The sequence below is a fragment of the Xiphophorus maculatus genome, chromosome 5 (assembly GCF_002775205.1).
Source record: "Xiphophorus maculatus strain JP 163 A chromosome 5, X_maculatus-5.0-male, whole genome shotgun sequence".
Taxonomy (NCBI): Eukaryota; Metazoa; Chordata; class Actinopteri; order Cyprinodontiformes; family Poeciliidae; genus Xiphophorus; species Xiphophorus maculatus.
The window spans coordinates 5,872,069-5,898,924 of record NC_036447.1 but is presented as its reverse complement, the minus strand read 5'-3'; the positions used below and the strand labels follow the sequence as shown (position 1 = coordinate 5,898,924).

Sequence of the window (26,856 nt, the reverse complement as noted above, 5' to 3'; positions counted from 1 at the left end):
AAAAGAGCACATAAATAAAGTAAGATTGTCCCTGCCGAAACCAGAAGATCTAGACTGATGGTGAATGACAACACATTATGTTCGGAGATGATCCAGAACGCTGCTGCTTGCTTTTCCCCTAAAACCAGGAAGATAGAGCACATCACCCCAGTTCTGAAGTCCTACACTGGCTCCCTGTAGCTCAAAGAATAGACTTTAAAATACTGTTATTAGTTTATAAATCACTGAACGGCTCAGCAGTACACTACATTAAAGATCTGCTGGTGTTGTATCAACCCTCCAGACCGCTCAGGTCTTCTGGTTCTGGTTTGCTCCTCAGAACCAGAACCAAATGAGGAGAAGCAGCATTCAGTTTCTATGCACCACAAATCTGGAACAAACTTCCTGAAAACTGCAAACAGCTGAAACACTGAGTTCCTTTAAATCTAGACTAAAAACACAGCTGTTCAGAGTTTCTTTGAACCTGATGTGTATTGTTGATATTGATGATGACACTCAGCAAAATGCAATGTTTTCTCATTGAATTTCTCAATTGTTGGTGTCTTATGACTTTTTTGTGTTTTTATGATGTCAAGCCTTGTTGCTGAAACACTTGTGTCAAGTGAAGTGGACATATTATCATCCCCAATTACCACGGCATCAACAATGCAATTATTCTGGAGCTTTACTTCCGTCCCCACATAGCTTTACAGATTACATTCATGCATTTAGATGCGACAGTCAGTAGGTGGCTTACTCATAGAATGTAGTCCAGCCAATTTGGATGCTCTTGGTAGCCAGCAAGCCACTGTTGCCATGGTAAGTAAATAAAACCAGTTCCTGACCCTGAGCCGTGAGAGACTTTAGACCTCCATTAGTCCCGATTGTCAGCCAGATGACCTGTACATTAAAAAATAAAATAAAATACAACCAGATAGTCAGATGGTTGCCATGAATCCAGAACAATCTGTGACTCATGGCCATCCTCAAAGAATGTAAATGTGCAAAAATGTGAACATCTCACCTGATTATCAGGAGCCACCACACGTACAGGCATCCTGTTGGTGTCTCTACGGACACGGAGTGTGTTCCCGCTGCTGTCTGTCACCGCGGTAACATCCTCCTCGTTGCTGAGAGGATAGGAAAGCAGAAAATGAGAACAAACTGAACTATGCTTCAAAAAATGGACCATTGCAGTTTTATGGTTTAATAAAGAGGGGAAAAAACTGTAAAAATGTCAAACTAACCTGTAGCTGAAGTTGTACTTAAAGTCTCCAGTGATCAGAGACATGGTGAACTGGTGAGTCCCATTCGAATCAAACACATAAAGTTCTTGTGAGGCTGGAGAAGCCACTTCATAGGAGCTGGGACCTGAAGCCAAAGAGCCTGCAGATGGGTTAGACAGATGAAGAGACTCTGATTGAAGAGAGACTCATATTTATTCTCCAGCTCTTGACTTTGCCTTATTAAACCAATGTACAGCGATTATAGCAGCCATTTGACAAACACTGTGATTACTGACCATGTTTGGAGATGCTTTCTACTGGTCAGTCTTATTGGACATGCATGAGTTCTGACTGGATTTCCACTGAAATATTGTTGAAAATGATGTAAATATATAAATAATGCATGGACTGCAACTTACTAATGTTACTACTTTAAATGACAAGCAGTAGGACAAGTTTGGCCTCTATATTGAATGCTTTGTTATGTTCCCTCTAACATTTTCTTATTTTTTCAATTTTTTCCAGCTGGTATTTTGACAAGGAACTCCTGTGTTTATTTTCCCCAGCCTCCACGGCCTAATCTGGCTCTGCTTCATTGACATGCGTGGAACAGCAAGGAGTTGAACTGTATTAAACTGAAACTGAACAGTTTTAATTAAAACCACCTTCTAAATATAATTAGAAATATGTGAATACACAAAATGCAATAAAGACAGAAGTAGATCAAAGCACTGGAGTGATTAGTACAGGTGAAATCCTGGCAGAAGAAGACAGATACACTAATAATAAAACCTACATGATTGTTGCTCTGGGCTAAAGACTTGTGTGAAATGTTTTTTGAAACACTTGAAAACAATTCTTGTTTGCTAAATGTTATTAATTCATAATAGAAAATCAGCTGGATTTAAGGTTTCAACTCCAAAAGATGACTGTGTCTGAAATCCTTCAGATGACACTGTGGCCTTTACAGATTTTTCTTTCTGAATTAAGAGGTAATTAAATATGAAATATTTCATCCTTACTGTGATAATCAGAAAACATGCTAGATGATTTTCCTTGGAGGACTCTCCCTAAAAATAGACCGAGAAGCATGAATATTTGTATTAACCTGATAAAAAGTGTGATCATATCAGCTCACATGCGCCTCCTGCTGGTCTTGCAGCTAGTCCTGAATATTTCAGAGTTCAGTGAGATCCTCCACAGATCCCTCAGCAGAAATGCAGCATTTATATGTGGAGGCCTAAAAATAGTTCCGTCTATAAATGTTCGTACCGGTGCGTGGCTGGTTGCGTCTTATTGCCCGGATTCGAATATTTCCCAGATCAGCCACGTACAGAGTCCCATCAGGTGACACCACCAGAGATGAAGGACCGCTGAGCCTGGCGTCTTTAGCGTAGCCGTCTCCTGTCTGATAGCAGTCACAGTTGGCATCGTTCTGCAAAAACAAACAGGAAGAAACCATCATTCCATGTAATATATATAAATATCCTGATGGATGTGAAGGAGCAAAACGTTGCAGTAACTCTGCAGTACCTTGCAGTCACAGTCAGATAATGCACCAGCCAGATGGGTAATTTCTCCATCGGTGGACACCTAGAAGTACAGCAGAAGATGTATAGCTATGAAAAATATGAAATGAAACAGCAGCCAGGCATTTTGACAGAAAACGAAGGAACAAACGAGAGCTCTTAGTTGCAAGTGTTGGATATTAGCAGAAAAACTGATAAATAATAAGAAATAATATTGATTCAGGGCTCTTGGTCACTGAATTATTTTGGCCATTATTTTATAAAAGTGGCAATTTGTGAGTAAATCAGTTACATCTTTATTCTAACAAACTACCAGAGAGCATAAGAACATACCAGTCTTTTAAATCATTTTCTAACTTAAAATTTTTCTTAGATAATCAAATATGCAGGCACAGTTCATGTGGTTCTTATTTTCATTTTTTTTCTTTTATGTATTGAGGTAAAGTTTTGTGCTGTATGGCTTCTTATTCTTTTTAAATGTGTAACCGAATCTGTTTTTTCAGATAAAAAAAATGTGTTTTATTTATTTTGATGATGGAAGAAGCTTCCCAATTTGTCTGTATTGCACTGTAATGTGTTGTATTTATACTGATTGTACCCTGAGGGACTACTAGCCTTTATGGCCAACTCTGGCATATTATGTGATGTGCATTGTCCTTTTTGAATTAAATAAACAGCAACATTTAACAGTAAACGCTACAATACATATTCCTGACGTAACCTGGAAATATCACTAAATGTGAGAGAGTGAATGTGCCATAAAAATAAAAATAAAAATGCGACAGGTTACTTGTCGAATGCGGTGCATCTTCTTCTCATCTGTCTCTGCGATGTAGAGGAGGCCGCTGTAGGACAGAGCGATGGCGGTCGCTCCCTCCAGCATGGTCTGCACCGCTCTCTTTCCCATGGTGTATTCTATACCAGGTACCTGGCAGTGCATGGGACGACCAGCTACTATACGGACCTGAACTCACACACACACATACACACACACAGGACATTGTTTTCTAACTCAAATTACTTCACACTTTACAGATAAACATCCCAATAAAATACAGTGAAGTTTGAAGTTGTAACGTGAAAAAACGTGAAGAAGCTCAAGGGTATGAACCTTTTTGAAGTTAGGTGTACGAAAAGTGCAGATGTCAAACGTACCTGTCTGTTTTCAGTGATCTGAAGAACAACGTTGTTGTCCAGGACATAGATGGAGTTATCCATGGGGTTGATGGCGAGATCTGTGGGCCATTCTAATCGAACCTGAACACGGAGAAGAATGACAGCTTCGTTTTCCTTGGATCATCAACCATAAGCTGCACATTAAATATGTGAAACTGGTAATAAACTACTGTGCTCTCCCTATATGATATAGACCTGAATTCTGTCACACAAATAAAAAGAAAAACAAACAACCAGCAGCAAATACTAGAAGCAGCTTAATGTGTGCGAGTGTGGAGCTGTTTCTTTACTTGCCTCCTATCTGTTATTTGCAATATCACACACTGTCAATCTGAAAATAAGGTGCAATAATAGTGTACTATTTCTGACTCTCACACTCCCTACTATGTTCAGCTTTAGGCTGTAAGTAAATACATATGGACAACAAAGAGTTTCGCTGGGGATGAGGAGTAGAGAGAAAAACAGAATAGAAATGATTTCACCCAACAAAACTTCTTCTCTCATTAATAGATTCAAGCTTATCTGTGTTTTCTCTGCTTCACTGCATTCAGACCCACCAATCACAACCAACAGGGGTTTACACTGGCTCCAAGCCTTCACTTTAAAAACAGCAGTGTGGTACAGTTACACTGTGGCTGTGTTATAAATGCTCTGTATGTTAACCTGTCTTATGTGCATGCTGGTATCGCAGGTCAAAGGTCGTGCAGAGGTCAGGTCGTTGCTGCCCAGCACTGTGGAAATGATTCCATTACGATCCACTTTCCTGATCATCGTTCCGTCCACAAAGTAGATGAGTCCGTTCTTATCGGCTGCAATCCCTGGACAGCAGAGACAGATTCACAGGAAAACAGGAAGAGTGAAGACACATGTGAAAGTTTAGATATTACACATAATAATTTAGCAACCTTTTAAATGATGAATTATTACGATTTGACTTAAAATTGGTAGCATAGACACAGACCAATGACAGCAAAAATGGGTGGAAAACATTTTCCTAAATTCTGTATTTTAGGAGTTTTACAAATAAAGAAGAAAAATTTTTAAAGCTACTAAATATATTTAAAAAATGACAGTACAAATATAAATTAAGTACAAAGCAAGAAAACAAAAAAGGTTCTTGTCTGCTACACTGAAAAACACAAAATCTTACCAAATATTTCTTGTTTAGCCTCTAGGGAAAATATCTTAATACACTCAAAATAAGAATAAACCAACTTACAAGTAACTTATCAACAAGAAACAGGAGATTGTTTTAAGTCTGTAATTTCTTAATATTGATGAAAAAGTGGAAAATGCAACAGAAGATTATTTCATTTATAACAAGACATTTTTCCCATGAGTGAAATAATCTGCCAGTGGAACTAGTACTTTTTAAAATCAATAATTAAGGAATTATTGACTTAAAACATACTCCTATTATTTGCAGAAAAGTTACTTGTAAGTTATTTTTTTATCTTAGTTTGGGTGTACCAAGAAACTAGACAAAAATATTTGGCAAGATTTTGTGTTTTTGCAGTGCAGTTTTTGTCTTCATACAACGAACCTTTTAGATGAAGAAAACTTTATTAAATTCCAGGTGAATCATGTAGGAAGGCTGCTTTTCCTCAGACAAGTACATTTTTATGCAACATCCGTTGCACTATGTGTAGTGCAAAAGTACTGCACTATTTATATTACACAGATTTGTGAAATGTAAATTCTGAAAAATCTGCACTTCGATGTTGGACATGGTGTCGTAAACATGTCATATTGACATTCTAAAATATTCATCCTTTGACAGTGATAGAGCTCAATAAGCTCCATAAGTGTCCTCGGATGTTGAAGGTATCCCTATATGAACTGCTGAGTTTGGTGAAAGAATCACAGCGCTGATATTTTTAAATTACCACCTTGTCTGTCTGGACAGATCCGCACAGAGGGTCAGAGCCAGTCCTGTAAATTATATACTGACCCACTTGATATTCTGTTCCCCTCAAGCACGAAAAGCATTCATAATTTTCCCAGGACAGATGTGGCTCCAGAGTGAAAAACTGCCATCACATGCAAAACTGCAGTACCGATCAGGAAGGAGCTTAGCTGTGAAATCTGTCTGCACATCCAGCTTGTGTCACCGGGGTTCAGTTTCAGCTGCTTACTGTTTAAACCTTAACTTTCCACGGCCATTTGAGACTTCCCCACTTCCTGCACCTCACATTCTTATTGTTCATCTCTACAGCATGATGAAGCATCGCTGAGCAGCAGGAGAAGATACAATCCTGATTAAAATTTTAGGTAGATGGAAATCATTCGCATTTCATGCTGCTAGATTTTTTTCCAGGGTGTGGAATTGATGTCCATTATTGCCATTCAACCCTGAATATGTTCATTGCTATTCAATAGGAGATCAGGGGAACATGCAGTGGGCGTTGTTTGCTTTGATAAAGTATTTGTACAAGACAGTAGTTGTGAAATGTGTTGTTTTCAGTCATCAGAGGAGAGTCCTCAGTCCGGAGGGAGACACGCTCCATGTAGCCAGCAGCAGTTTGACGCCCCTGTGCAACCTGAACGTTCATTGTTCCTGGGGGATCCCAGGATGAGCTGGAGGATGTTTGTCATCAGAGGGGAAATAAAAGGTAATCTTTCAGTGTTCCTTATTTGACGCAAAGTCCAAATGGGTGAATTTGTGGCATGGGAGGAGATGTTTTATAGTTTTTAAGGCCTTCTTTTGTAGCTTTCTAGTGGTTATTGTTTTTGATGAGGGAGCGTAAAGCTCAAAACAGTCAATTATTCATAAAACAGAGCAAGATAAGCTGATAGTCCAGGGATTAAATTTTATGTTTGTGTGGTTTCCCAAAGAGGAGAGACAAATTTTAGTCAGATCAACAGAAAAATAAGTCATGGTGGTAATTTTAGTGTCAAGTATGAAGAATCCTGAGGTGAGCGAAGCATCAGAACAGAGTACAATGAAACTAAGTAATGTAATCAGTGGGTCATTACTGCTGCATTTGAGTCATAATTGTATTTATCCTGTAACACTGGCAAACATGTGGTAACATCTGAGAGCTGTGAAAACATTTTTTGTTGATGTCTAAAAATTAACAGAAGCTCAGATTAACTGCACTCAAGGCGATGTAAGCAGATAATTTTCCTCTATGCATGTGGCTTCCCTTATCATTCAAACAAAATGCAAAGATAAAATATTTATAAATGGCGGAAGAAGAGTCAGTAAGTACATCCAGCTCAATTAGTGTAACACTACACAAACCAAGACCGGTCCTACACACCAGAGGAAGTTCAGCGGTAAAGACAAACCATCAGGTCTAACAATAAGTTCAGGGTCTGACTTAAATGTGAACCTAAACAAGTGCCTTTTTATGTGTGCTGCAAACTAGATTTCGAAATATACGCAATAGGTCACAGGTGGTGTGTGTGTGTGTGTGTGTGTGTGTGTGTGTGTGTGTGTGTGTGTGTGTGTGTGTGTGTGTGTGTGTGTGTACCTTTTGGTCCCAGTAGCTGTGCCTCTGTAGCTTTTCTCCCATCACCACATCGGGCCTCATCGAAAGGAGGACACTGCTCACCTGTGCCAGCCACGACTTCTCCATTACCTGAACACACACACAAATACACACACTGAATTTGCTGCAGGACTTTTCCAAATACTGAATATCAAACAATAATGGAGAAGGATGCTTTCATTTCTGCAAACACAGGACTTTTCCTGTGGCTTGTGCTTACTGTTGAGGTCACGGGCGCCGCTAAGCATCTTGGGACGGTAAATTCTCCTGGAGTTGGTGTCGGACACATACAGCTGTCCGGTTACTGGGTCAGTGGCCATGAAGTAGCGGTGAGCAGGGTTGTTGCTGTGGAGGACAGTAACAGACAAGCAAGCACAGAGTGAGGAGAAAATATATCAAACTTCTTTATTTTGAAGAATTTGTTGTGCTTTATTTAGCCGTAGTAAGGATGGGAGAAATAGACTCAAAGTTTTGTCACAATATTTTGAGGTACTATTGTGATGATGAAAAGTTGGTAATTATTCTGATGCTGTATGTCTGGTTGTTGTTTACAATTGTGATTATTACTATTATTATTATATGTAGATGATGTTGTCTTGATATGAGTTGGTTTGCAGCCATTTTGTCTATGTAATGTAATTTATTTGTTGACTCTTTAGCCCAGTACATTGAGCAGGAACATAAATATTATTACAAGGTTTTATTTACAAATGTTTGATAATTACTGAGTCATTAAGTGATATATTTAATTAAATTGAATTGAATAAATTAAAAATGTTCACTTCTTCCTCCTCCTTTTCAAACAGAAAAGTAGTGGTGAACTAATTATGTTGCTGGTTATGTATGCACATGTTTCCTCTTTCCTACTGACTCCTTGTTTTTTTGTTTTTATAAACCTATTTGAAAATACATAAATACATCAAAACAAAAGTAATCTCAAGCTAACTTTAGGTGACTGAATGCCACAGCAATCATAGTCTCACAAACACGACTGATCTTGTAAAAATGTCTAAATAGCTGCTTTAGGACACAAATCGCATGAACAAGTGTGATTTGTTTCACTAAACTGCACACAGTAACTGCATTTAGTCACATTTTGAAATCAATTGATGTTCTAAATAAAAATAAAAACATGGAGAAAATAGTAAAATTAATAATCTCAACAACACAGATGATTTTACGGGGTATAAACATCATTAGTTGAAATTGATCAATTAATGATCAATTGAAAATTCTTATCACGATAAGAATCACGATAAATTATAAACGATTAATTACCACCATTAATCCGTAGCTTGACAGGAAGCAGGGCAGAACGAGATGACATGCAGGGAAAGGCTCAGGGTCAATCACTGACCCCCACATGGAGCCCAGATGAATATTATAAATGACTTTTTACGCAACACATCCTGCTGCTTTCAAGACTCTACTTTATTGGTGTCCCCCGGCCACACAAAACGCAATGTTGTTTCGCTGTATACTTTTCAAAAATACAAGAGATGACAACACATTACTTGGTGCTTGTTTCTGGTTAGAAGTAATAATGATGGAATCACTTTGCTTTTAGAAAACACATACCTCCACAGATCTACTGCGGCTGAGACTGCAGCTAAATGAGAGCTTGAGATCTTAACAAGCTGTTGCATCTGGCTGATGGCCACAACAACAGAGCTGTCAGCTCCAACAATATAAAATCTGAAGCAATTCCAAACAAAATGGACTATTGTAAAACAACATCTAGGCAGACCAAAAAGGACGTGGAAACATCAAGCCAGAAAACTCTGAGCAGTATGGCTGGAAAATGGGAAACGTACAGCAAAAGAAAATCACAAATGGGCAGAAACAGGAGTGTTTGTCAAGGTTCCAGTGGGCTAAAGGGAAACTGTAATGGATTGTGGATGATTGGCTGAAAGTGGGATACAGTGAGGAATTCCAAATCTCTATTGGCTAAGAATAAGATGCTGGACCATTTGCCTGGTGCCATCCCAATGCAACATGCAAAAATGACAGCCTGAAGAAAACGAGTAAATCTCTACGGTATAGGGATGAAGTTAGCTTTGGTGGAGAAGGCAATAATGTTTAAACTTTTCTATAGGACAAACAGATTAACTGAATGAGATAGTCAGCATCTCTAGGCATGTTGCAATAAATCAATTAATCACATGATAAATTAACACTAGCTCAATAATTTCCATTTGTATTATTTATCATTTTTCTTGTTTCTCCCTCTTTCTACCAGAAACTGGATGACTGAAGTCTTCAGTCTGGTGCTTTGGTCTCAACTAGCCATTTTTTGTTTACAGAGACGTCCTAATTAATTTTATTTGATGTTTCTGTTGTTCAGTTTATTTATGCTGGACATTTAAAAAGTCTTCCAGTGCCACTGTTAAATGTTCATTAGAATTTAAAGTTTATTGATCTTTGAGAGTGTGTTCTTGCATTATTATGCCATTGCCAGAAACCGTTGAAAATGATTTCAAAACAACAATATTATCGTTCATTGCAATAACTTCTGGGACAATTTATTGTCCAGCAAAATTTGTTATTGTGAGAGGCCTAAGCATCTCATTTAAAGTGTAAATGTAATGTGGAAAAACCGGAGGCTCATTGGGTTCTTCTGGAGATCTCTTCTCGTTAAAATGGAGTTTATCTGCTCTACTGTTGCCACATGCTTTTAAACAATTGGGATTCTATTCTAAAATTAACTTAATTTATAACTAGGACTGGATCAGAATGGTTGTAACTGAATATTGATCTGATTACATTTTTCTGTAGAGTGCCTGGAGATCTCAGTTGTCAAAAATTAGCTCGACAAAAATGTAGTGATTCAACAGTTGAATTCAATTAAAGTCCATCCCTAAAAGAATTTAAACAAAAAAAAAAAAAAAAAAATGAAAGCCAGATGCGGCAAAGCCCTAGTTGTGATGTTTACATACAATGTAGTGTGGAGCGATTGCATCAGTTTTTACTGACCTAACAATGAAGTGCCAATGATTACAAGAATGTCATCCAATGTTTTCGAGGCTTGTTTTACAAAGCACCAATGTTAAGCTGCTAAATAAAACAGCTTTGTCTCCAAATAAATTTTTATAAACTGGCAGAATCATGAGCTAAACGCTGGTGGAGAAGATCTGGCAGAGATGAGGGAAGTATGCATTTCTGCCAGCTCTTTAAATTCCTCAACACTTTTAAAAGACAAAGTGCTATAGTTAAAAATAGCTGTGTCTTTGATTTAATGAGTGCTATCACTTTTCTGTAACACAGTTTGAGGAGGCCCGCTGCACTGTCATGTAAGGGCTGTGTGTGTGTTTTGGCCTCTGGCCTCGAGTCCCAGTGGTCAGTAACTATCAGCAGATGATGACAGGGTGTTAATTAGGACAGCTAAAAATAAACAGGCAGGTTTAAAACAACTGAGGAACAACACAAGGCTTTATGTGGACTGAAATGTCCTATTAGGAAACAATCTAAAGCTGAAGACAACACAATCTATTACCTAAAAAAAGAAAAAACTGAGATAGAAACCATGCTACTAGCATTGGGAAAGAAGACTTAATTAAACGTAAAAAAAAGTGTGTGTTTAGATATGTATCAGAGTTCAAAAAGAAGGCAGAGGATATATGTTTACCTATCTACAAATCACATCTGTGAATGGAAAGCAATGACATGTTGACAACTTCAGCTCCAAGTTTTATATTTGATTACTTCACCTTTTACGCGTCTCTTCCGCTTCATATTCCAACATGTCAACAGAACAGAATGTTTCTCAGGATAAAGAATGAAATTTCTCTTTAAAAGATTTCTCACAACGTGAATCTATTTGGAGCTGAAAGAGGATGCTGACATGTGGAAAGCACTCTATTACCCAAACATGTCAGGGCTCAGTAAAACACTGAAGGGGAAATGGAGGCAAGGACTGAAGCAAAAAAAAAAAATCAAAGACGCAAAAGTGAGAAAGGAAAAGAAAGGAAGAAGGCACTGATGGAGTGTGAAAAGGGGTGAAGGGTGCAGAGCAAATGAGTCATCTTAGGAGACACTGAAAGAATGGGGCTTGGAAAAATGAGTAAAGGAAAACACGAAGGATAAAGCAAAAGAAGACAGAGTATTCAAGATGGCAGGAAGTAAAACAACAGAATAACAGAACAAAGGCTGAAAGTTGCCACATATCTATTCCAAAGCAAAACTTGACCTGAAACACGACACAGACGGGACGTGAAACTGAGTCCACTGACTTTTAGAGGAAGAACAAAAGCCAACGTATATTATGGTGACGACAACGTACAACTTTTGTTTACTAGTCCAAGCAGTAAACTCCAAAATAGACTCTAAAGTACATTAAGAGCAAAGTATAGTTCATAAATGAGAGACAATGTTCAATTTCTGAAAAAAGATGGATAGAATGTGATGATATTTTCATAATCAGATGATAGCAGTGAAAACATAGGTAAGTTAAGAGGTTGAACATCCGTGAGGTTAATATTAAGAAACTACTGTTAACATGAACAGATTGTTATGGGCCATTAGCAGCTTAGTTTCCAAACATCACTGAAATTTTTCACAATTAAATCTGAGGATGCGTCACATCACCTGTCAGAGCTTACATATCAGCTTGCTTTAATCTCTGATTGCATGACATACAGATAGTAAGAGTTGTGATGCTCATGATGTTAAAATTTTGACATGTTTGAAAAAAAAAGAAAAGAAAAAAGGACTAGCAGCTTGACTTAGCAGGTGATCAAACGACATTTGCTACATTATCAGTTTCTTTGAAAGGCGCTTCTGGAACATTATTCACTATATAACTGTGTCTTCATGGGGATTTTCACTGTCAGCCATTGAAACTCAAGGTGGATATGTGATAGTGTGGCAGCTGTGTAACAGTTTGTACCCAACCGGAATTTGTTCTTTAAATCATACAGACTCCAGCTGTGCACCTTACATCTAAACCCTTTTATCTGGTCAAAGGTGGTTTTACTTTTAAAGTATTGTGGCAAATGACCGAAGCAACGAGATCTCTCTGTTTAGGAACAAAGAGGTGGCAGAGATGGAGTTCTACATTTACTTTAAATATGCCACAAAATATGGTGTCTTTAAAGTACAAAGAGAAGTAACTTAAAACATATAGTGTCCCAACATTCAATATTTTATAAACCTATAATCATTTTTTCCATTCTTAGTCACTTAAATCTCACTAACTTAAATATGTGGATTAAGGATTAGGGCCACTGAAAAAAAGAATTATGACTTTAATCTCAGATTCCTGACTATTGGTATCAGAAGATTTAAGTCAGAATGGTGAGAAAAAAAATTCTGAAAAAAGTCAATAGTCTGAGAAAAAAGTCATGATTCTGAGATTAAATTCAGAATTGGTGCTAAAATTTTGACATGTTTAAAAAAAATAGAAAAGAAAAAAGGAGTAGCAGCCTGATTTAGCAGGTGATCAAACGGCGTTTGCTACATTATCAGTTTCTTTGTCAGAATTACATCGTCATTGCTGAATTACATTGCCATATTGTCAGAATTCTGAGATTAAGTTCAGTTCTCATAATTCTCAATTTAGTGCCAGAATCTTAGAATTCTGAAAAAAGTCAGAATTCTGAAATAAAACTCTAAAAGTTTAGCAGAATTTTAAAATTCTAAAATAATAAAGAATAATATTATTTCAGAAATAATTATTTATTTCAGAATTCTGAAATAAAATTCAGAATTCTGAGAAAAAGTCAGAATTATCTTTCCTAATCCTCTTCCATATAAATGAGTGCAGTCTTTTATTTTTACCTTTTCATTCCCTTGCATTCTTATTCTTTTACTTGTGCGCCATCTACGATAAGCCATCTACAATAAGCCATCTACATAATGTGACTGCTCCGAAGACTTAGACTTATTTTATTAAAGAGGACAAAGCACAGAGGAGAAACAAGGAGACCAGTTACAAACAAAACCTTTTGCCAAACCACCAATTTCTCTCCTTCCGGGATCTCCTTGCTAAGAGCTGAAACTAAAGCGATGCTTTGCTGTTCATCTGAGCTGACAAGCAGTCGATGGGGCTTGATTTTGTGTGAAAACAGGTCAAGACAAGAGGAAGAAAGGGAGTGACAGCAAAGGAGAAAGGAATCAGGAAAAAAGCAAGATGACAGCATCTTATTTCAAGGCTCCTTCTCATAGTCCTGACAAAGTCAATTACATGTTTGTTTTACTCTGCTGAGTAAAATGTGGCCATTGCAGACAAATGTAAGCCAAAAAAATTGACAGAGAAGAATCTGATATTTAAAATGAGCTGACAGCACAGTAAAAAGAAAAAGGGTAAAAAAAAAACAGGTGAAAATATTTATCCCCTCTTACCTATGCCTGAAATCTTTGTTTCTTTAACACAGTGCAAGCAAAGGCAAGGAAACACAGAAGAGACATGAGTTAGTCGACAGCTTGATTGATTGACTTACAGGAGAAATCACTGAGAAACAGACAACACAACAGACTGAAATCATGCTTCATAGAAATCATTAGAAGAAAGATTTCAGATGAATGTTAGGGTTTGAGATCTAAGAAACAAACACTCAACACGAAGCGTGAGCATGGATCATCTGAACCGTACAAACATGGATGAAGCCGTGGATTTGGAAGCGTTTGACTTTAAAGTACTGCAGTTAGAGCTTTCTTTGTAGGATACTAAGGTGGAGTTTGCCCTGTTTTAAGAAGTTAGGAAGAACCAGTGTTCCTCCCTCCGTTGTTACCTGAGCTCCATCACACTGCTAACGTTCCCAGAGGGGAAGATCCTCCTGATGTAGTTGAAGTCCCCGACAAAAATGCTGCCATCCGCTCCACAAGCGAGGGCCAGAGGCGCCAGCAGCTTGTTGCCCTCTGCCTGGCCGTTACAGCTGGGGCAGGAGATGCTGCGTCGCCGACCGTTTCCTGAGATTCACAGTCAGTTTTAGTCAGTGAAATATTTAGTTTTACCAGAGAAATCATTCAACTCATCAACAAATACAGTTCTATTAATTTATTTTTATTTCCTTTGCTGTTTTGTCCTATTTAAATTAGGAATGGAAGTTATTAATTGAGTTGATCTAAAGTTGATTTATCTTATCGATCAACTAACAATTAAATGATAAGCGGCTATTTTCTTATGTCAAGATGGCCAACCGTCTTTTCATAGTATGCTAACGCTGCTCTGTCATGCAGTACTTCGGCTAAATGAGCGCTATGAAACTTAAGGAGCTTGCCGAGTGATTATGTTTGAATAAAATCCTATTTACATCCCACACCAGACTTTGTTTGCACCATTTATCTTTTCCTGTATCAACTGGCTCAGCGCAAAAATTCCCTGCAGCGGCCTCTCCTGGATGGAGGCCAAACTACTACACTAAAAGAACGATATTAGTTTATCTGATTGAAACTAATTTTAACGTAATAAACCATTAAGCAACAATTAACCGTGAGTAGATTAATTGTTTGCATCTCTAATTTAAATATTCCAGAGCATCAAACTTTTTAATGTCAGACAAAAGCCCTGATATTGTAAGTATAAAAATAAATTTGCTTAATAGAAAAGCCCCAATTTCGAGAAAACTCTCATTTTTTGTTATAAAGTTTTACACAGTGTTTTTTTTTGGCTGCATCAAAATTTTGCAAAACTGCAATGGAGACACTTTCATCGCATCACATAAGTCGAAATCAACAACCGGATGTTACTACTGGTGGAAAAGACAAGACGACAGGAAGTGGTAAGAGGATCGTGGCGCAGCATGTTTTTTAGTAACTTATTGAATGAACAAACTTGATTTTAATTGTGTTTCCTATCTAATGACAACACTGCAATTGTGAAATTGCGTCTTTTCGACATTTGCTAAATAGTAACAGAGTTTTACACGTTTGTAATGGCACAGCTATTGTGCGTTGTGATTAGAAGTGATACTTCCTTTGTGTTTTGTTTTCAGGGCATGGTTTATTACTTTTTGAGGTAATCATGTAATCTATTCCCTGCTGCCAGACAGGTTTTTTTTTTTATTATCTCAGAGGTCAAACAGTGAAATGACCTCGGCTTTTCAAAAAAATTTAGTTTGTCACAGTTAACTCAGGATTTCACAAATATTCAACTTTCATTTAAATGAAAGCCTCATCTGAAAACTAATTTATGTGTTCACTTAGGTTATTTTGGCCAAATTAAGATTTACCTGCTGATGTGAAACATTAAATTGGAAAGAAAGAAAACCCCATAAGAAACCTCAGAGGATAATACTTTATCACAATGTTAAGATGTTAAAATAATGTATACTTACCCATAATGCTGCTGATGACAGGGGGCTGCTGAGAGATAAAGACATTCTCACCATTGCCCTTGTACAGTATACCTAGAAAAGAAAAAAAATTGAGATCACTTTAAGAGTTAATGAGAACAAGAAGAGCAGCAGATGTAAAATTAAAGCTGATTGGATGAGTTGACATTAGGCTCTTTCTACTGCTATCAATAAACTTGGTGCATTTAGCTATATAATTATATTTGAATATTTTGCAGTGCCTTCTTAAAACAACAGAGGAACTTGGACAGATGAAGAATGTGCAGATGTCGAACCACCTGGCCATTTACCCCTTTGTGAAGAAAGCCTCCATCTGCAGGTCTTCAATCTTATGCTTACTGCTTGCCAAAACTTACTCCATTCGAGTTTAATGATATTTTGCAATGAATAAATACAGAAATAAATTGACCCGGAGGCTGTCAGTAATTAAATGTTACTTGATGATCTTTCTGTCCTTTCTGAGCTCCTACTTCACACACACTCTGCTCATTCTGCCAACGGCAACTTTGGTGCTACGAACAAGTTGACACTCAAGGCCTTTTCACAAAAACTGCATTAGTTTGTCCTGGTATGCACATATACAGTGCTTGTCAGGAGTTTACATACAGTCGCACTGAGAATGGATTCCATGTTAGCTTGGAGCTTTTAATCAAGTATTTCAGCTGTTTTCTTTTCCAGGGTAAAATTATGAAATGTAAAACTGAAATGGATTTTATAAACAAGAACTGGGTGCAAATGTTTAAATGTACAAATTGCAGACAAATCACATGCTTTATGTACTCATGGGATTAATTATGGTGATATATTTAACCATCTTGCAATCAAAATCACTGACTTTGTGATGATGCTTTAGAAATATTTGCAAGTAATTTTGCGATATTTTTATCTAATTAAACCCCTTGCAAAATCTACATACAGAAGAAAAAGAGGAGAACAGGCTTGTTCTTAAAAGCACTTAGTTCAATTTTTGTTGAACTTTATCAAACACAGACATTAAATAAACTTGAAACAGCAGACAAGTAAAAGTATGAAATACTGCCACCTTCAAACCCAATGTTTTTGACAGTAAAAAACATTGTAGTAAACTCACAAATAATGCGCCGTTGCAAAAAAACATTTCAAAATGCAGGGATCTGTTGAATTTCCGCAATCGCAGAATCACGAAAAGCTGTAGGATATTATTAGAACTGGCAGAGCTGCTTTATAAATTGTTGTTTAATAAGTCCACCCATTTAAACGTAATTCCAGAAACCTAATATTAATATGGTTCATTAAAAACAGGCTTTGATGTGATGTCGGGATCATCGTCTTCTTTGAACAACAAACTGTGTCAAAGTTTTCTTATCTCACCCAAACGGTGGAGGGAAATTGGTCAGTCTGTTTAGGGACCAACCTGGAACCACAAGTTGTTCTACAGTAAGGCTCTCATAAACCCCAAACTTCAACAATAAATTTCTAATCTAAAGTAGACACCTAAAACCTGAACTAAAACATGTAGCTCCCCACATTTACAAGTCGGAAGCCTTCTGGCGAAAATGTTTACGGTCACATGAGGCAAAGAATTAGATGTAAGGTACAACAAAGTAAAGATCATGGTGTCAAACGTCAAAGTGTGAACCATGGTGGTGTTGCCATCATGCTGAGGGTTTTGTTTTATACTCGTGCATTGCATAGAGTGGACAGAATAGGAAAAAAAGGAGGACTACTTCGAGAAAAAGTTGAACAACTTATTCAACTTTTTCTCAAATCAACAGCTGCAGGTCAAATCACACAGGAACATAGAAACCGGCTTTTGGATGGAAAAAACAGGTTAATATTAAGCTACTGGTATTCTCTACTACACTGGGAATGTAATGACTTGAAATGTAAGTCTGGAAAAAAGTAAATAACTGACTTCTACCATTTCTGCCAAGAGGAATATTTATGTAGTGACAGAATTTTGCCTGGCATTTGCTGTTGACTAAAAAAAGTGTGTAGTTTTTCTGCAACTTTCTAAGGCTGGTATTTGGACATATTGGAGTCAGATGTTGTATAATCCTTCCAGTGTGGTAAAGTAGCTGTTCATCATTAAAAAAGCCAAAGATGAATACAGATTAGTGCCAAAGATGCATGCATCTAAACTTATGACTGCTCCTTGAAACCGTTCCACTGATCATTACTGGAAAATTCAGCATAAAAGAAATGAAAAGATTAAAAACCAGTTAAGACACATCCTTCTTTACTATTCTTTTTATGGTATCAGTCTGTACCTTAGCTTTGAAATGAGCAAAAAAAACAGCAGCGGTTTCTAAGAAAATATACTGGTCATAAATAAATAATGCTGTTATAATCTTTGCAACAGTTAAAGGCTAAAAGCACAGGCCTTCAAATCTGATACGCTGGAATGTAAATATGTGGGAGACAGACACAGAAAGAGAGAAAGAAAACACGTAGCCATGAGCGCTGAGCTATTTACTCCATGCAAAGTGGAAATAACAGATATGGAAGGATGGAAGATTTTTGATGAAAGAGGAGAAAGAGTGAGTAAAGATAAGGAGGAATGAGCTTCACAGGCTGACTTTGTGACAGGTGACGGACCCATGAGACGGCAAACAGAGTGAAGGAAGGGGATGAACTAGTTCTTCAAAGTGAAACATCAAAGAGAGGCCTCCTGCGGTGAGCTTGAATTATTAAAACACAGCCGCCATTTTGAAAGCAAGCCGCATCGAATGCTATCTATACGGCACAAACTCTATCTATCTATCTATCTATCTATCTATCTATCTATCTATCTATCTATCTATCTATCTATCTATCTATCTATCTATCTATCTATCTATCTATCTATCTATCTATCTATCTATCTATCTATCTATCTATCTATCTATCTATCTATCTATCTATCTATCTATCTATCTATCTATCTATCTATCTATCTATCTATCCATTTCCCTCCATTCAATTTAGTGGATTTTTTACTATAAGTCACATGTGAATTGTATTTGGGTTTTGCAGACACAAAAAGTACAAAATGTTAGCATGAACCTACAAACTAGACCTAAAATGAGTGCTGAATGCAACAATGCCCATGGAAATACTTCAAAAGAGCCACAGGAAGCCTGGGCAAACAAAAGCTAAAAAATGGAGGAATGAGCGCTGGGCCACCCCTCATTCACACAAACATCCGAGCTGTCCTAATACAATCTCATGTTAACACCACATGAAAAATATATGCGCTTTTGAAGACCCATTTTTCCTGCTGGTGATCCACAGTAATGAGTTCAATATGCAGGCCATGAATTGAGATTGTGTCATTTCCTGCATTTGGGTTAAACAGCCCTGATACAGTGATCTTATTACTGGCCCCTACATCCCATATAAGCACCCCTCCCATCCATCCCCTGTCTCTATATATTTTCTCCATTTTCCCTCCATCCACATCTCCTTCTCTCCCTCTTTCATCTCCTTCCCCATTAGTAGGTGTTGATTGATCAACAGAGGCCGAGTCAGCAGGGCTCCGCTCATGCTGTGCTGCAGTCGGCAAAGGGCACCCAACTAGTTGGCTGCTTGAAAAAAAAGTTAGACACGCATGTATAGGGGTGAAGGCGTGTGTGTGTGTGTGCGTGCGTGCGTGCGTGTGTGTGAGAAAGAACGACAGAGAAAGTAGGTGAAAGACATTGAGAAGCAGAACTGAATGCTCCTGCTGTGTTAAAAGAGAGACTTTCTCACATGTGTGTAAATGAGTGGATTTGACCTTGATAGCAGAATCCTTGCCTTAAATGTGTTTTAGTGCATTTGTTAGGGCTGCATCTACATAAATGTTTTATCAGATAATAACCACTGTAGTGGCTGAAGAGTCTGAACTACCCAGGACTGACAAAAGAAACAAAAAATGTTCTGAGTTGAACCCGCTCCGGCCACAGTGCTCTCAGTGGGCGCAATATGTTTTACAGGCACTTCCTTGATCATCTAACAGTCAGTTATAAAGCAGAGCAGACACAGAGGAGGTCTCACAGATACATAGACCTGGGGTTCCCAAACTTCCCATGCTATGGCCCCCCAAACAGCATTGGCATCTGGCTGGGCCCCCTTTGAAAATCCACAGACACTGCTCCAAAATACGTAACAAAACATCAACTTTTCAAATGTTATTCTCATTTTTAATCACTATCAATAATTATTATGTTCATTTAGCATAAATGGTGCCTCAAACCTTTGGGTTTCAGTTGGCCATGAGTTCTGGGGTGGAACATTTTATCATCAGGTAATGTATATAATGACTTTATTAATCTGATGTTCATGTTATAATATATTACCTGACAATACATTTTCACCACAATCCCTTCCTTCTTTTCATTATTGAAACATATGTAATATTGTATCTTATCCCACATAAGATTTGATTTCTTTCTCACAGTTCCAACTATAATGGAGTGTTAGGGCCATACTAATAAAATAAATCAACAAATAAAATTACGAGAATAAAGTTGTACAAGAATAAAGTGGAAATAATATGAGCATAATGTCATAGTAAAGTCATAATATTTCGATAGTAAAGTCATAATATTACCAGAATAAATTTGTAATATTATGACTTTATTATGGTAATTTTATGAGTTTATTCTTGTAATTTCTTTTATTTATTTATTTATTTTATTTCTTAGTGTGGCCCTAGTACTCCGTCATCTTCACCAAAGGTTTTAGTATTTTTTTCATCAGTGTCCGCCACTTCAGGACTGCTGAACGGTTCCCTTTTTATTTTATTTTTGTCGGAAACATACTTTTTCTTTTCCTGTTTGCTACGCTAGCTTGAGGAGCAAAGCAAATTGATAAATGTGACTTGCAACCAATCAGAAAGATGAGCATGGCAAAATACATTATAAGTAATTTTAATTTGTATTTTATAATAATGATCGAAAAACATTGGACATTTGATATATATAAAGTCTGCTGAGTAATGTTAAAAACATATACAATTAAAAAAATATGATAAAAAAATGTATGGAATTTAACTTTTTATTTTCTTTTTCTTCTTAACTTTGATCCAACTTTCTGAGGCTGTCCTAATACTCCCATTTTGAAAAACACTGCAGTAGACCACACTATCAGCCCTTCTTGTAGATGGCACGTAGAGCTGAAAGAGGTTTTGTCAAATACTCAGGGAGGACAGTCTGTCACCAGCAACCATGTCATGTTCAAAGTTGCTAAAATCCCTTTTCTACCCCATTCTTTCGCTCGGATTGATCTCCACAATATCTAGATCCCCAAATGCAGTAAGCTGCTGGCGTGAGAGTGGCTAATTCATTTTTTTGTGTTTAACAACAAATTGAAAAAAATAAAGTAAGTGAAATCTGGGAATCTATTCAGTAGCTACTGTATATCCCCAAAACAAAAATCTGTTTTCAGTCAGAATATGCATGTGAAATTCTATGTTCTGAGGGGGAAATATACTCCCAAACAATGTGAATCAGTTGGTCCATAAAAGCTTTAGGTGTGGTAAACCACAGCAATAACAAGCTTGATGTGTCAAGAGTTAAACATACAGTCAGACAATAACTATGCCACACAAAACGAAGACATGTATATAGATACTCATGTATGTAGATAATATACTGACAGCTGCTTCTGCTGTGGGTTTTCTGGATAGTGGTAACAGATGCACTGCTTCCTTTTTGCATTCAGTAATGCATATACAAGCAGTTACGCACACCACAGGCAGAGTAAACTAGGTTAGAAGGCAACCGACGATATAACACATACAGGGATGTATAATATATGAAGCCTGCTGAATAATGCTTGTCTCTCTGAGAGTTGAACACCAGGGCTCCTCTGTCTGGTAATATTTGAATTCTGAATATCTGACTTAAAATTGACACTGATAATTGGTTTTGTGGCTTAGTGCATTAACAGTAGATGTGTTCTGTTTTCTGGACCTATAAAGTAAGGTGGACATGTACAATAAAGGATGTAAAAGAGTACACGCCAAGACCTGTTAAATAGTGGCAGCAAAATCACAAAAGATGCCTGAAAGAGCCTAAAAGAGCATACACAAATTGAACCCTCTGGAGTACATGATCTAAATGTTCCATATTTGCAGTCGAAGATGTATCTGTAATTAGCATGCAGTTCAATAAATCAAATATTTTTTTAATAGCACATTTCGGGAACAAGTCAGTCCAAAGTGCTTTGCATCATAACTCAAAAATCAACAACTAAAACATTTAATTGCATATTTCCAAGTGCTGTCATTACACATCAACATCTTGGTTACTGTTTCATTTATTATGTTTCAAAAGCAACTCTAAATAGGTGGGGTTTTCATCAAGATTTAAAGGAAGTCAGTGTTTCAGGAGTTTTACAGTTTTCAGGAAGTTTGTTCCAGATTTGTGGTGCATAGAAGCTGAATGCTGCTTCTCCATGTTTGGTGCTGGTTCTGGGGATGCAGAGCAGAACCAGAACCAGAAGACCTGAGAGGTCTGGAACGTTGCTATGACAACAACCGATCTGTAATGAATTGTGGTGCTAAGCTTTTCAGTGATTTATAAACTAACAACAGTATTTTAAAGTCTATTCTCTGAGCTATAGGGAGCCAGTGAAGGACTTTAGTATTGGTGTGATGTGCTCTATATTCCTGGTTTTAGTCAGAACACCAGCAGCAGCGTTCTGGATCAGCTGCAGCTGTCTGATTTTTTAGGCAGACCTGTGAGGAGACTGTTGCAGTAACCAATGTGACTGAAGATAAAAACATGGATTTGTTTCTCTAGGTCTTGCTGAAACGTTAGTCCTTTAATCATGGAAATGTTCTATAAAGCTATAAAAATGTTCTTAACAAATTAAAACATTTTTGTCTGGCCTGGATTTTTCTTGTTTATTTGTAAGCTACTACATATGGAGTGTTGAAGGTATGCACTGAAAATAAAATAACATTGTAGAGGGAAGTCTTATCTACTTATATTTCAAATTTGCTTAAAAAGACATTTCTAGACAGGTTTCTGTTTGTTTATGTCCAGTCATTATCCATATTGATCCATTTGAAACCTCCACATAGATCACAGTGAAGACATCTGACATACATACTTCAAACGGCTGTAACTCATCTATGCTTCGACATAGAGTCATCAATAAGGGCTCAAATGAAACGCAATACTCACAGGAATCCTCTACTGTACACAAATTCATAAATAGTATGACAGTAGTATATTGACTGGCCTATAGCCACAATAAAAGTGTAAGCTATGATGGAAAAATGCAACTTTTTATATTTTAATTAATGCATGTCTTGTGTCTGAGTTCAATGAAATGATCTATTTGGGAGAAAATAATAAAAACAAAAAGCTGCTATAACCGGGCTGCATAAGTGTGCACATCATTAAATGTTGAATTCAGTTTTTTTATTGGGGCTCTGATAGCATGCCGTATCTTGATTTGGCCATATTTTCTAACCTTATCTCGCAAATATTTTCAAAATCTATCTGAATGTCAGGAAAAAATCTCATTAGTAGTGCCAGATTTTTCTTACTGTTGGGAACAAACATACTTTTGTTTATAAAGTACATATAATGCTCATAATGTTAAAGTCATACTAACAAACAGAAAGGTTTGATCTATTAGTCATTGGGCTGCTGGCAAAGCGAGAAACTATTTAGTTATTTCCTGGTTTATCTTCTCTAAATGCCTTCACTTTCCAAATGCTACCATTTTCATTTACCGTCATTGTCTCTGGAAAAGGTACATTGTGTTTAGACAACCAATCATACACTACAACTTATTGCTTACACCATATTGACTTCATTATACATCATTCATGGGATCAATTATGCAAAATAATTGACTTATTCACTGTGCATTCATCCACCTGTCAAGGAGTACTCCTCTACGGAGAAGATGGATCTGTACACCTGGCCTTCTGTGTGACATTAATCCCTCTGCGCCTTGGCAACCTCAGTTCCTAACATTTCGTAGTACTGCATGTCCAAGTCACGAGAACAAAGAAAGCTGTCTGATTTACAGGCACAAAAGATTGTTAAGAAAAGACGGCAGGTCAGCTTTGGGAAATATTTTCAGTAAAGGTATGCTGTCTTGTGAGTCTGTCGGTTCATTTGAAAAACATAACATGTCTAAAGGAGGAACTTTCATGTCTCTGAAATGTGCATGCTGATTTTGTTTTGTTTGCCTTGGTATGAAAGGTGTGAAAAAGCATGTGGCTGTGTTAGGATGGGCTATGAATCTGTTGTGCCACTTCATGATCACCTTACTGTATGGGAATGAAAGGTCAATGCTCTATGCAGAGTAATTAGCTAAATTAATGAGAAGATAGGTCAGTCAGAGTTGGAGCCACTTGGAGTTTTTGGCATGCTGGGGCCAGTGAGTTTCTCTCAGTGCAATTGCAAGAATGAAAAATAATAGGGTCAGTGCTGCGACATCCTGCACAAATTCTGCAGCAGTAGAATCTCTGTGCAATGTATATGGTGTCTGTATTCTTTTAAATTCTGAAAAAAAAAAAAATCACTATCACCTGAGTTTAACTGCTTTTTGAACCATGTATACTGTAGTTGCAGAAGGCAATAGTAGAGCACTACATTAAGGTAACATATCTTCCTTTACTTATGAAATGTGAAGCAAATAACTAGGTAGAGTAATACAAGTTATATTTGCATTTTATCCCACAAGTAACTCAGCAATCTAAAGAAATAAATGTGAATGTTTATCTTTAAGGAGTGGTGATTTTATACATTTTTTTTAAGTGTTGTATGTGATAGAAACCAATGGAAGCATCTCCCACAGGGACAATCTGCACAAGTTAAGGCTGAACATGACAACTGGCTTTCTTGGGAGTTAGAATGACCTTTACCAACAAATGACCCAACCTTTGCTATTATGTATCTGACTGGGTTGATAAAAATGTATTGAAATTTCCTTAGACAGATAAACTGGAAGTATTCCATCCCATTATTACGATGAGATTTAATTTGCTGTATTACACGTAATCCCTTAAAATCCTCTTACACGTCTTAAGATTTATACACATGGGTGTAACAGTACAGGTCATTTAGTTATAAAAAAACCCAACTAAAAATTGTATAATTCATAAGTGACAGAGCAGAATCCATTCATGTTCGCTCTTTATTAAAAAATGCTATCACTAAAGGTCAAAGTTCTGCTGATCTCCATATACATTTAGTCTCTGAATTTATGAGTTTGTGCTCTATGCCCACATATTTGCTCATGGTCCCATTAAATGACTAATTTGTTTAAAATCAGACGCTAATGATTTTAATATTTGAATTACACAACAATTTAAAAGGCTCTAATTAATCTAATAAGCCACCTTTACACTCAAGTTGCCAGAGCAAAAAAACACCAAAAATCCTAATTTTCTGAGATTTCTACAACACATGGACGAATTATTTACTAGCAGAAAGAGAGTGGTAGGACATCTGAGTAACTGGACGTCTTGAAACCAACATGTGTACACCCTTACTTCAGAGATAACAACTGTTAAAAGTGAAGTTTATATTGTCAAAAATCCTGTGTGGTTTAATTCCTCTAAATTTCAGGGTTCGCAAATGACTATGACAAAAGCTCACAAGAGAGAAGCTCGAGGCCTTATTAGAAAATGGGACAAAACTTCTGAAACTTCTAAAAACGATATAATTCTAACTAGATACATCAAACAAAAGCTCACCTTTGTTAATGCTGGGGCAGAAGTTATTGCACAGTAATGTTTTCCCAACATCCCCAGTTACCTTATCAAGTTTGGAAATGATTCTTCTGAAAGTCTGAGGCCTGTTTTCTCACTAATCTTGTTCACAGAGTGCCAACATTCAAATGGTTATAGTTTTTGTTTTATCTCAGTGAGTTTGACATAATTAGAAAGCTTATTATCCACAGTTTCAGAACCTATAAATACCTCAAACTGTCCCCTGGGAGACTTTTTCCTGGTTTTGTTGTGGCTAGTCACATATGTGTTCATTTTTGTTCCTATGATGCTTGAAAAGCCCGCTGCATATTGGTTGTTGTTTGCATATAAATTGCAACAGAAAGATCTAAAAGGATCTTGAGAGACTGATAGGGAAGCTTAAAAGCACTTGATATATTATCAATGATCTTCTCATGCCGTCTGATAGTTGACTTGTCTCTAAACGTGTGCTGTTAGATCTCAGTTCTTTGTTTGACATCAGAGGCACAGCACAAAGTTAATATAAAGCAGCCTTTTTGCCAAATTCACCACATGCCTGTCTCAGCTCCATCATTTGGTACCAATAAACTCGGCTGCACAGTGCCATCAGCGGGTGGCACTGTGGGGTACCTTATGTGTGGGTGTAACAAACACAGTAAATACTAACCACAAATAAAACTTTGAAAACTCATACCATGCTTATTTTTTCTAAACTGTGTTGGACTGGCAAGCTCCATTCATCTTCAACCGCATCAGATTTTCAAGTCAAAAACTGCCACATCTAATACTTGACATCTAGTCACATCACATATATTTTGACTGAGGTTTAAAAGAACTACATAAGTGATTTAAGTCATGTTTTTTGAAACTGTAAAATGTGGATTCAACTGCACAGATGGGGTTGAGTTATCATTGCAAATGGCATTTACCATGTAGAGAGGAGGATGAAATCTTTTTGCAATTCATCAGGATTTGAATAAGAATAATTCTAAATCACCCTAATCTTAATTATCTTAATGGCAATTTACATAAAATTTTAAGAAGAATATATATTTGTGGTTGTAATGTAGCAAAATGTGACCATTTAAAGAGCTATGACAACTTTCATTGGGCCCTCTAGTAAAGTTAGAAAGACGACTTTTGGCCTGTGTCTTTAAGTGGAAGCCCTGTGTCTTGGGTTCAGAGACAGGTGCAGGGCATTTCGGTTATTTGTGGTAACAAGGCTGCATATAGTGAGACGTCTCTTCTCTCTGTTCTCTAAAATGTTTTGACGGGTGCAGACAGAAAGCTTCTGTAATGCAACATGGGGAAAAGAAGTAAGTTCAGGAATAGACTGAACCATATGGATCGAGGGTTCAGGATACATCTGTAAACCTTTGTCAAGACAAATCAAATCTAAGAATGCTTTAAAAATATATACTTTGTTTTGTAAAATCATCAATTCCAAACCAATATTTTTATTTCCGTTCCATGTTCAGCCAATGATAAATGTGTTAAACTCTG

The 26,856-nt window shown here is 37.1% G+C and overlaps 1 protein-coding gene across 12 annotated transcripts in view; it reads right to left on the bottom strand.

Annotated features, from left to right (window-relative positions):
- LOC102233011 (teneurin-3) overlaps positions 1–26,856 on the bottom strand; it is a 323,707-nt gene that overhangs the window by 25,585 nt on the left and 271,266 nt on the right. For 9 of the 12 annotated variants that reach the window (XM_023333407.1, XM_023333406.1, XM_023333409.1 and 6 more), the window contains 13 exons: positions 15,678–15,749; positions 14,133–14,310; positions 13,744–13,764; positions 7,625–7,749; positions 7,387–7,494; positions 4,574–4,728; positions 3,890–3,991; positions 3,525–3,698; positions 2,739–2,798; positions 2,478–2,640; positions 1,227–1,365; positions 1,004–1,109; positions 737–879 (listed from right to left, as the gene is read on the bottom strand). In XM_023333407.1, coding sequence (XP_023189175.1) covers positions 737–879; positions 1,004–1,109; positions 1,227–1,365; positions 2,478–2,640; positions 2,739–2,798; positions 3,525–3,698; positions 3,890–3,991; positions 4,574–4,728; positions 7,387–7,494; positions 7,625–7,749; positions 13,744–13,764; positions 14,133–14,310; positions 15,678–15,749 — 1,546 coding nt within the window. The remainder of the gene's footprint in view (positions 1–736; positions 880–1,003; positions 1,110–1,226; positions 1,366–2,477; positions 2,641–2,738; positions 2,799–3,524; positions 3,699–3,889; positions 3,992–4,573; positions 4,729–7,386; positions 7,495–7,624; positions 7,750–13,743; positions 13,765–14,132; positions 14,311–15,677; positions 15,750–26,856) is intronic. The other 3 variants (XM_023333410.1, XM_023333413.1, XM_023333416.1) reach the window with 1 other exon arrangement.